This window comes from Pecten maximus, chromosome 8 (assembly GCF_902652985.1).
Source record: "Pecten maximus chromosome 8, xPecMax1.1, whole genome shotgun sequence".
Lineage (NCBI taxonomy): Eukaryota > Metazoa > Mollusca > Bivalvia > Pectinida > Pectinidae > Pecten > Pecten maximus.
Window position 1 is genome coordinate 4807839 of NC_047022.1, and position 11618 is coordinate 4819456.

The window sequence follows — 11618 nt, forward strand, 5'->3', positions numbered from 1 at the left end:
GTGCATGATCATACCATACACTGTGGCAACAGTTGCGAGTTTTGACTCATCCGAAATATTTCTTCCTGTGTGCATGAGAAAAAAATTAATGAGTTGGAGGAATTAGTCAATAATGTTTGTGTACTAATATTGATGAAATTCATTTACAAAATGTATGCCAATACTTTTATTATAACCCCCTCCCCCCCACTTCAAAAAGAAAAAATGTCCTAACTTACCTAAAGAATGCACCAGTATCTCCAAGAGTTCAGGACATTTGGTTTGCATTTCTTCCAAGACATCTAAAAACCAATGGTTTTCACTAAGTTGTTTTGGATCTTTCAGAAACAGAACACTTCTTCCAAATTTACTGAGGTCTTTCAGCTGGTTATCAATCTTCACACATAAATCACTTTTATTTACATTCAATAGAGCTTCTTTTGCTGTATTCTGAGAAGAAGGTTTAGTTTTACAACTGTCACTTGATGGATAACTGTAGGCATGATCAGACTTATATGTATCATCACTAGCATGTGGAGCGTCACTGCAATAGCTGTGATCGTCTAATGGTTTTACACCCAAATCGTCATCCACGTCCGGATTCTCGCCGTCGTCAAAAGCTAACTTCATTGCTGATTTTCTGGTGTGACTAACTTCGCTGATCTGTAGTCTCTTCATTTTTTCGATGGACTTAATTAATCTATCTGCTACGCTTGCTTTGGATTTCAGAGTGGACGACGGTGTTGTAGCCATTCTTTTGGTTCTACTGCAAGATTCGTAAAATTTGTCTATGTTTTCTGTGCTGGTTTTAACAAACGTAGAACATTTTTTGCACATGTTTACACAACTTTCACAAACATACATAAGTTCCCTAAACTCTACCTCCAGTTTCCTTCCTGTACACTTCTCAACGATTAAAACATACTCTCCGCTTACAGCTTTATGCTTTGTAAGACAGTGAAGTCTCTTGTTAGTTCCTACACATAACAGACAACATCTACTAGCTGCTGATTTGATCGGTGTAGATGTTGGTATGGGCGCAGACATTTTTCTTTTCGGAAACTAAAGTCCGAAACCTTCCGAAAGTTACATGGCCGCAACCGTCATACAGACGAGCAATCGCAACTTCTCGTCAAAGCTCGGAATCATATCTCGAACGTAGGCCGCATTCGGTATCGTCTGGTGTTAACGGTCAGACCGAGGTGTACCGAAGAAACAAGATGTCAGCGCCCATGCGGCTATGGATACGCCAAGGAAAAACATAGTACGTACAATTAGAAAATGTGTTACCTGTGCCAGTGAGCAAAAGCGTTTGCATAATCTCAATAACAACAAGGCCAGAAATTTGAATGTGCATACCGTTCTATCCCAGTTGATTTCTCTAGACATTCCCAGCTCTTTATTTGATAACATTTTCATTTGTGATTCTTGTATCGTTTTTCTTGATAAGTTTTCTAAATTTCGTCAAGTTGCTGTCGAGTGTGTTTCTAATTTAAATAAATCAGCTGACTTTAAAAGATGTGCGAAAACTCCACCATCAGCTCTGAAATTGACAGTAGCAGAGAGATTAGAAAGGTCTGTAGAGAAGTTAAAGAGGTTGAAAATCAGTGATGATGTTAGGCCTATAGAAAGAAAATCTAGTTCTAAACGCAGAATACAGTTTACTCAACCTACTCCTAAAGATGATAAAGAAAACTGTGAGCCCGGCAGTGACAATGATCTTTTGTTTGACCACTCATATAGAAAACCACCTGTATCTTTTGGTATTAGTAATGACTTTGACGTCGGATCTGTGCTTGATGACTGCCTTGACTGTACAAAGGATGATAGTTTTCTTAAAAACTTGGACAGAGAACTCGAACAGTTATGTGCACCAGGGTGCAGCGTGCTATTTAAGAAGAGTCCATTATACCTGAAAGTACCTCATTATTTTGAGAGTGTGATAGCGGAGATGTCTATTCAGTGTCCAGATTTATTGAAAATCCTCACAGTTGCGTTAGGGAGTAAAATTGGACTACCCTCCAGGATGGCAACCATTTCTACAGTATATGGCATGATTCTACATAGCAGAAACAATCAGGTGTCGGGAATACAGAGGCTGTACACTGCATTGGCAGTGAGGTACCATGCAGACAATAAGGTATAACATGGTTATATAATTGACATATAAAAACAGTTTAAAAGTTGAGTTATTGAATTTACCATCACATACATTTTTGATGGCATGTCAAATTGTAAGACTACATATTATAATTACAGGAAATATTTTAAAAAATTGCTGAATCGATTACACAAAATTACCCCAAGTAATCAATTATACTGTTCAGTGTAATCATGGCCCATCACTGTGGCATAGTGATAGAAATATAGTCGAACATGTCCTAAAGGTTACCTATAAGGCTATAACAGGTGGCCTTTATATTTATAGACAGGTTTTAGTTATAAAATAGAGTATTTAGGTAACCTTTACTTAAAATAATTTCGGTAATTATAATTAATATGTAGTCTTACAATTTGATATTCCATCAACATGGTACCCCACCGTCAATGCAGTGTACAGCCTCTGTATCACCGACATCTGCTTGTTTCTGCTATGGAGAAGCATGCCATGATTGTAGAAATGGTTGCCATCCTGGAGGGAAGTCCAATTTTATTCCCTAACACAACTGTGAGGGGAAGTAATCCGGTAATACTCTCCCATTAGCTTAGGTCAGCAGTAGTGTCATTGTTAAACCTGAATTTGAAGGGTGAAGCGGTATGCAAGTATAAACTAGTACATCTGTATATTGTTATATTTTATAAATGGATCAAAATCTACTGTAACTAACAGAGGAAATGCTCACAAATAAGCCCCCTATCAGCTTTTAGTTATTTGGGAGAGGGTTTATTTGAGGACAAGTTCATACATTACAAATATTATAGACATGGATTTATGTCATATAATTGCCATTATGCAGTGTAATAAAGCCATTACCGGTACATAAATTTTGTTATAGACATGTTGCTATGACGTCACATTAACAATGGATTCTTGACCAGATATATGGTGGGAAATATGTCAGCAACTATAAACTCATATCTGAAATCCGCTATAAATGGAACTCATGACAGATCCTCTATTTATGCATGATCTACTAACACATTTATTACTGTTCTAACTTTTTTGTTGCATTAATGAATTGTTTTGTTCAGTTTGTTTTTATTTTATTTTACAGTAGTCAGTACAACAGAATTTGCTATGCCTGCTGTGTTGAGTAAGTGAAAATTTAGTATTTAAACCATATAAGGAGCAGATTATAACCCTATACAAAGCTTCATTTTTCGCTGAGGTAAACTTTTCACAACAAAGATACATGTAAAATGTACAGTTGTATTTGCAAAACCTAACCATTAAATAGTAAAAATGTATCTCTGTATTTGTGTATTCAACTATATTGTACAAATAAGTTTGTATCATGAATTTATTGCATTTTATAAGTTACAACACTTTCCATAGAGTCCATGTAACTCAGCTTAATATAAATGACTACACAGTAAAGGTCAAATACATACAAGTATGTGTACGTGTGTACGTACTGAACAGATCTAGAACAGAGCTTATGTCAATTAATTAGAATTTAATTATTGTTTGTGATGGAATAATCATCTGATCATACTATGATTTTAAATAACAGAAACTTGTTGTCGCTGAACAGCAAGTCAGATCCACTATTACATTAATTGAAATGTTTACAAAAAAAAAATTGCAATGGACAAATTCAATGTATTTATTATTTCTATTATTGTCAGATATTTGTTTACATTTTAATTTAAATTATTTCATCATTTTTTTTTACAGTTACTCACACGTCTGAACAAGGTCCATCTAACTCTAACAGAGGATTCCAAACGAAATATCATTGACAGTTTCGGCAAAGAAAGTGAAAGTGGTCTCCTTGAACAGTTGGCACATGGTCATGATGGAAAGCTCAATGGTGACAATCTAGACATCAGGGTCAACACCAACGATGTGAGGATGAACAATCATGACAAGGACTATCATTTCTTTGCTACCGATTTTACCTTGGATCGCGTTGAATTGAAAGGACTAAATACAGAAACTCCCCAAGTTGGTGATGTGCCGGTCACTTGTTTTATTCCTTCTGACAACGAGAAAGACCTGTTCAAAAACACTTTGAAAATCCTTTTGGCAAGGGAAATGGTAACTGTTCCTGGATTTGAGTGGATGAACAGCATACTACCAGATCACATTCCACACGAACTTGAAGATGACATGGCCAAGAAATCTGAGATATTTCTCCTTCCAGTATCCCTAAACAACGAGATTTCATACTCTGACTGTGTTCACATCCTGGATGAGTACACCGAGATAACCAACCACTGGTATTCAGCAGCTGGCAGAGGTAAGACATTATGGTTGGAAATTCAGTATTTTATGGGAACCTTGTTGCCTTAAATGCCTGCCCTCTGAACGACCAGGTAAATTGTAGGTGAAATCTTATTTGATATATGTAGGAGATCTGCTGCAAATTATGATACCTTCCCAAGCTTGGTAATTAGGGTAGAGTGCATTGCTCAAGGACATGACAACCGTAATTATAAAAATATAATATTTAACATAATGTTGCATATTAAAGACAGTAATTTCAGTTGTATGTTTGAAAATATTTCAATTTCAAACTGGACTCAATGAAGCTACCAACTGTTGCCTGCTCATTTGCCAATGAAGATGACCAGATTAACATTGGCGCATTAATTTGTGGCCTATTTTCACACCGTTTAGCCAGTATCAATGCGCCGCAGTTAATTAAATTTGTTTAAAGACCAACTCAATTCATCACCCCATGAAATCGACAAAAGCAAGATCCGCCAATAAGCCCATGCCTGGTAATAAGCCCACCCATGTCTTTTGCAGTTCAGTAGAAATCCCAACCAATGTTATTTCATTGTCCTGCAATAAGCCCACCCCCTACTTTGAGTCAAAGTTTATATCTTGGCCCCCTGGGCTTATTGCAGGATAAATATGGTAATATGATATCCCAGGATCGATACAACAAAGTATTGTTTTCTTGTGTGCACATGGGATTTATTTATATGAATGATTCTTGATGCATTTTTTTTTTGTTTTTGTGAATTTTTTTTAAATGTTGCATTCATATTATTTTAAAATCTTTTGAAGGAGGTGAATTGGATAATCTCCAGATTCCAGTAGGTGGTGATCAGCTGACAAGAGTCCGATTACAAGGTGCTAAAGGATTGAGAGCAGGAGCACGAACAGCAGAGCAGAGGTTTGAAAGGCTCTATCCAATGGTGGTGGAAATGTTTCATGTACTTCAAGATTTCTTGGAGGTAAATATAGATATGAATTGTTAATAAATGTAATAAATGCAGTAAGACTAAGTGTATACATGCACAATCTATATTATACAACATACAATTACAAACCACTCTTTCTCAGGTGGAAGATGATAAAATGACTCCACCATTGGGTTAAGATTTTTGTTTGTTGTCTAGCTGTTGTTTAAATCTATTGAAAATTTTAAATGAAATATTTTAAAAGTACAAAATTTAATTAAATTTTTCGCAATTGTCTACACAGAAGCTGTGCAAGAAATTCCTGAATTTGTCTAAAGGACGGGATGCAGGAACCTTAGCCAATATGAAGTGCCAGATTCAACGGTCCAATGTAAATGGGAAAGTTAAGAGTCGATTCAAAGTAAGTTGTCTTGTCATTTTAAGGCCAAAAATGTATGTTTACAATTAGGGTTACCTGACCTATAGGCTGCCCTTATAAATCACAACCAACCTTAAAGATTTTATAAGCATTCCATGAAACAGACATATCGGTATATTTTATTTTGGTTTTATAGGAAAAATTGCCCATCTTTCCGTCTGTTACACTTGCCTCGTCATTGCTCTAGATCTTGTTGCTTCAATTATTCAAATTTTATGAAACTTCACACAGGTGTTTAGAATACCTTTGACAAGTTTTTTTTTATCAAGACCACCAGTGTATAAAATAGAAGATACCAGTCCTGATTTCAAAATTTCACACTATAAAATATTAGATAATCTGCCCATGGACTCCTTCTCTTGGATGGGCTGTTACTTCAATTCAAACACTTTAATACTCAAAAATAGTACTAGTAATGTTTTTTTTGCATTATTTTGGTCTGGATAATATTTGTATGACTTTAAAGTCACAAGAATGTATAAATTTTAAATGTAACAAACACAGATTGAGGGCATATGAGAAGTTGACTGATATTGTCCAGGTTTTCTCCAGTTTTTCATAATCTTGTTTCATCAACATTACAGGCACATGAAGACTTTGTGCTGACATGTGGCCACAGCTATTTCATTGCCTACATCATGAAGCATTTCAACATCACAGATGGGAAACCAATGCACCATGCCCTTCCTGACAAGATCTGCAGCTTCATCAATGCCAAGAAGAGAGAAGTTTTTAACAACATTATGGATGAAGTTGTGGCAGAGATATTCATACCATTTGAGCTGGAGGTAAATTAAAAGTACCAAAATCCAATACAAAATCACAAGTCCGGACAAGGCGACAAAAACAGTAAAAAAGGGGGAGAATTATCAACATACATGAATCTTTACAAAAACCAGATTTATTAAATAGCGGACTATTGACAACCCAAACTAACTATACTAATGCACAATGTACAGTAATATTACATTGTATGTATACTCATTCTGCAATCTATAATAGAATAACTTTTCAAAGTTTAAAACATTAAAACTCAAAGACAGTTTAATTGGATATACCGGTACTGGAGCTATTAAATACAGCTATATACACTTCAAGTTGAGGGTCTACATGTACTTCAATAATATTTAAAATATCTGTACGTTTCAGCATGAAGGAATATTCTACATTCCCAAACTGTACACATGTATAATATATTATATTATACAATGGATATATATATATACAGAGAGTCCAGATTTAGTTTAAAGTTTGTCATATAACGGATGAAACCAATTTATGATCACATTCTTGTCTTTGTTTGGTGTACACTACAGGTATATGTACACTTTACATCAAACTTCAAAGAAAGATTTTAAACACTTTTGAATGTCAACTTCTCACATCAAAGGAAAATACAATTGAACCAATGTACTAAACTAAATCTGGACCCTCTGTAGTGTTCAAAGCACTTTTCCACTAAGGGCTGTTCCAAACATATCCGTATGGGAGGGGTAGGAGGCAACAGTATTAAATAAATGGGTGGTGGGGTTAAATCTACATCTGCGTAGTATTCTCAATAGTAAATCAGTTTTATTATACTTTTAATATTTAATGGGTGGTGGGGTCTCAAAATTATGCCTCCCGCCCCCACCACACATCAAATTCTGGAATAGCCCTAAGCTATAAACAACATAATTTATATACATCTGTACATGTTACTTTTCAGGAACCAATCACGGATGAGATGCACATCCAGATATCCATCATGACGCAGCCACCAGTAGTATTCACAACTGTGGCACGCCCCGACAATGGTACTGTGAATGTAGTGTTGGATGTTGCAGGAAAAAAGGTAATTGTGTCTCTCAAAGTGGACACACTACTTCATGGATGTCGTGTTAACATACCAGGAGTGACTGCACCCATCAAGTTCGTGACATTTAAACCACCGAAACTTGAGGATGATCTCAACAACTATGTGGTGAATTTCATGCAGTGGTATTTTATTATTCTGCAAATGAAAGATGCTTTGCACAAGGGAGACATATACAGAATCAATGTCATTCTCAAGCAGATGATTCCATTTTTCTACAGTCATTCTGCTATGTCGAAATATCTAACTGAGTGCATAGACTATATCTTAAAAACAGAACACACTCTATCACAACAAATGTCAATGAAAGTAAGGGCAGCTTCTGTTGTAAATCCGACCGGTGGTATTGGAAATAATAAGGCTGCAGACCTTCAAAAGGAAAATGAAGTCAAGTATTTGAAGGAACTTATTCGTGGCCTGGGTGCTAACAAAACCGAGAAGGCTATTGTTAATGTCACCAGGGCAGCACCAGTAATAGCGAGTGTGTGTGATGCCTTTGACAAGCAGACAAAGGTAAAGAACCTGAAGTCAACACACAAGGTCCGTAGTAGGTCAGATGACACAAGTGCTCTGTTGAAAACACTACAGAAATTGGATATTTGGAGTATTCATGGTGGACGTCAGTTGCAACAGAAAGTCAAGCGTTCTCCATTCGATTTTCACAGAAGTCATTTCAAAGGCATCATTAAAAACACTATAAAGAGGTTGTTAAGAGATCTGCCTGCTATCCATGAGGACAGTGACAAATCTGACAGTGATGATGAATAGTCAATCTGTTGCGGGTTTTAGTCATACACGAATGTAGATTGTTCAGTAAATGGTTTTTTTGGTGATCATTTGAGAAAATATCCAACCAATTTTAATAACATTTTCTTATAGGAGACAAGTAAAATTTCAGGGTTTTGACGTCATTATTCGCAATAACAGATACATCATATTTATCCAACAATAAGCCCATACCGTGTAATAAGCCCACCCATGTGAAATACATTTCAGTAGAAATGCTTACAAGTGCTATTTCATTGTATTGTAATAAGCCCACCCCCTACTTTGAGTCAAGAGTTTAGGTGTTGGACCCCTGGGATTATTGCAGGATAAATATGGTATGCATATACACTATATATACAATAATGTATATATGTATTGTAATGTACATGTCAGGATGCAAAATTTCAGAGGAAAATAATTGCCAAAAGTCTATTGATCAAACAAGCTGGACAGAGAGTAAAGGCTAACAGCATTACTGTTTAGCTCTATAGTTCATCACTATCATCCTAAAATAGGATAAGTGTACATGTTTTTTTCCTTACTATGTACAGTGTATAGGTTACATCTATTGAAGTGTTCAGCTGCTATTCAGTCCCATATCAGCTTTTTACAGTTTGAACAACATTCAACAGGTGATTTGTTGAAAAGCACTTGTTCAAACCCAAAATACTGCACCAAAAATGTACGAGAACATGAGGTTTCATTTTTACAATAGTTTATCATTTCGTCAGACATGCCTTTTCGAGCCTTTGAAATGTCACTGTTGTTGTAGTAAAGAAGGGCACTAGCTGGCTGACCATTTCTCCCAGCACGGCCGATTTCCTGCATATAGCATTCAATGGTAGTTGGTGGTCTACAGTGAATGATCTGTGATATTGACGGTGCATTTAAACCCATGCCTAATGCAACTGTGGCCAGAACGAGTCTAATTTTAGGATTTTCCTTTGTAAGTTCAGTGACTATGTGTCTTTTCATATCGTCAGTGTAGTCTTTGTGGTACTGACCGAAGATCCGGTTCTCAGGAAGTTGTTCACCACTGTATTGTAACTCCTGAAGGCAGTACGATATATACTGATAACAGTAACTGAGAGCTTCTAAGCTCTCCATATACACAATTGTTACAGGAAAGATTCCTAATTGAGTCTTCAGTCCGTCGGCAATAGGTTCAATTATTTTGTCCAATTTTTCAAATTTGTGGAGATTTGGTAGCCTTTTTTCAATATTTAAAAAGATGTTTGGTCTGTCGGGATTGACAGTGACCACCTGAGGCTGCTGGTATTGTAATATTTTACATAGTTCGTTTATTTTCTTTGGTGTTGCTGTGGCGGTAAGTGCCAGGTGTGCAGCCTCTGGGAAAATGCATGTTGTTTCACCCAGTTTTTTAAAAGCGGGTCTGAAATTCTCTCCCCTGAAGATAAAGAGATAGCACGGATATAGATAATTACATAGAGGATCTAGCACGAGTGTTCATGTCATATTGAATTTATTGCACAAGTGTATTATTTTCATATGAAATTAATAAACGAGTTCAATAAATTCTAGATTCTATTTATTATATAACTCGAGAAACATGTTTACTGATGTATTCTCAATGCTTCTCCTCTATACATGTATAGCAACGATTAACGGAAGCCCCAATTTCATTACCGAGACAATAGCGTGACGTCATGTACAATAACGTGACGTCATTTATATATGACGTCACAATAGTGTTCCCAGTGACCAGGCTCATTTGCATGTTAAATGTACGTGTGCTTCATCGTTTTTAATGCACCCCTTTAATGCACCTTAAACGAGTTCAATAAATTCAATATGACATAAACATGAGTGCTAGATTCTATTTATAACTCGAAAAACATGCTTACTGATGTATTCTCAATGCTTCTCTTCTATATAGCGACGATTAACGGAAGCCCCATTTTCACTACTGAGACAATAGCGTGACGTCATTTATATATGACGTCACAATATTGTTCCCACAGTGACCAGGCTCATTTGCATGTTTAATGTACGTGTGCTTCATCGTTTTTAATGCACCCCTTTAATGCACCTCAAATGGCATGTGTTATGTAATAAATGTAATTAATGTCTCCATAAGCCTTTATTCTACGTCTCAGTGTACAGAATGATCTGATCTAGTTGTAACCCATATTAGCTCCATTATGGACAGACTGAAGGTATTACATATTTTTATATTGATGACATTACGATATTAAATACAAAATTTGAATTTTAAGCTCTTGTTGATTTTCACTCACCATTCTGTAATCATATGTACCTCGTCGATTACAACTGCCCCCACGTTTGCCTGGTACACGGAAGATCGGAGAATAGAGGAACATGTCTTACTATTGATTAACGTCTCCGGATGTGCGTATATCAAATTATAATTTCCTCTCTTGATGTCATTCATGGACACAGACTTAGGCAACTTTATATCACATGAATCATCGTCATCATCATCATCGTCATCACTAACTTTGTCATCAGTGTATGTAGACGCATGTTTTCCATCAATATTTAAAAAGCATGCTTTGATACCCTTGTCTCTTAAACTGTACACCTGATCTTCCATGATGGAGCTTAAAGGGGTTACAACTATAACGATCGCTGGTGTTTGCAGTTGGCGTTTCCGTTGCAACAAAAACGGCAACAACTGAAAGATGACGCTTTTCCCATAGCCCGTGGGAAGTACAGACACGCAATCTGACCCGATAAACACGTTTCTGCGTGTATCTATCTGTTTATCCTTCAGATCGTAATCTAGTTTCAGTTTCGCTTTTGCGAACTCCAAACACGTGGAAAAATCAGCCATGTTGTTTTGCGGAAGTATCTCGGACCGAGTGAACCAGTTACATCCGGCGAAGGAAATGTTGACATTCACAACATATCACTGCGCCGGCCTACGTTCGAGATATGATTCCGAGCTTTGACGGAATTGTACGAGAAGTTGCGATTGACAGACGAGGTTAGATGGAGTTACGGAATCGGCCGAGATGTGACGAGTGCGTTAGATGACCGTAGAGAATCGGCCGAGGTGTTCCGAATGATAACACACTATGATAGTTCTGTCTACTGTAATACGGGTACCTGTAAAGTGCGAAACGAAAGCAAAACGAAACGAAACGAAAGCAAAACGAAACGAAAGCCAAACGAAACGAAAGCCAAACGAAACGAAAGCAAACCGAAACAAAAGCAAAACGAAACGAAACGTGTGTATTACAGTTAAACGGGAACATGTATTGTTTTATTTTCAAATATCTACGTTTTCACTTCGCTCCG

The 11618-nt window shown here is 36.6% G+C and overlaps 2 protein-coding genes across 2 annotated transcripts; one reads left to right on the top strand and one right to left on the bottom strand.

Moving 5' to 3' along the window:
• Positions 1-3757: 3757 nt before the first annotated feature.
• LOC117333110 lies at positions 3758-8714 on the top strand. Its single transcript, XM_033892242.1, has 5 exons — positions 3758-4382; positions 5159-5328; positions 5579-5695; positions 6298-6501; positions 7422-8714. The coding sequence occupies exons 1-5, from the start codon at positions 3995-3997 to the stop codon at positions 8334-8336; spliced, it is 1794 nt and encodes a 597-aa protein (XP_033748133.1). The 5' UTR covers positions 3758-3994; the 3' UTR covers positions 8337-8714.
• Positions 8715-8765: 51 nt separating this feature from the next.
• LOC117333112 (ATP-dependent DNA helicase Q1-like) lies at positions 8766-11311 on the bottom strand. Its single transcript, XM_033892243.1, has 2 exons — positions 10595-11311; positions 8766-9744 (listed from the first exon to the last, which is right to left on the bottom strand). Exons 1-2 carry the CDS (start codon positions 11149-11151, stop codon positions 8925-8927), a joined length of 1377 nt encoding a protein of 458 aa, XP_033748134.1. The 5' UTR covers positions 11152-11311; the 3' UTR covers positions 8766-8924.
• Between the last annotated feature and the right edge of the window lie 307 nt (positions 11312-11618).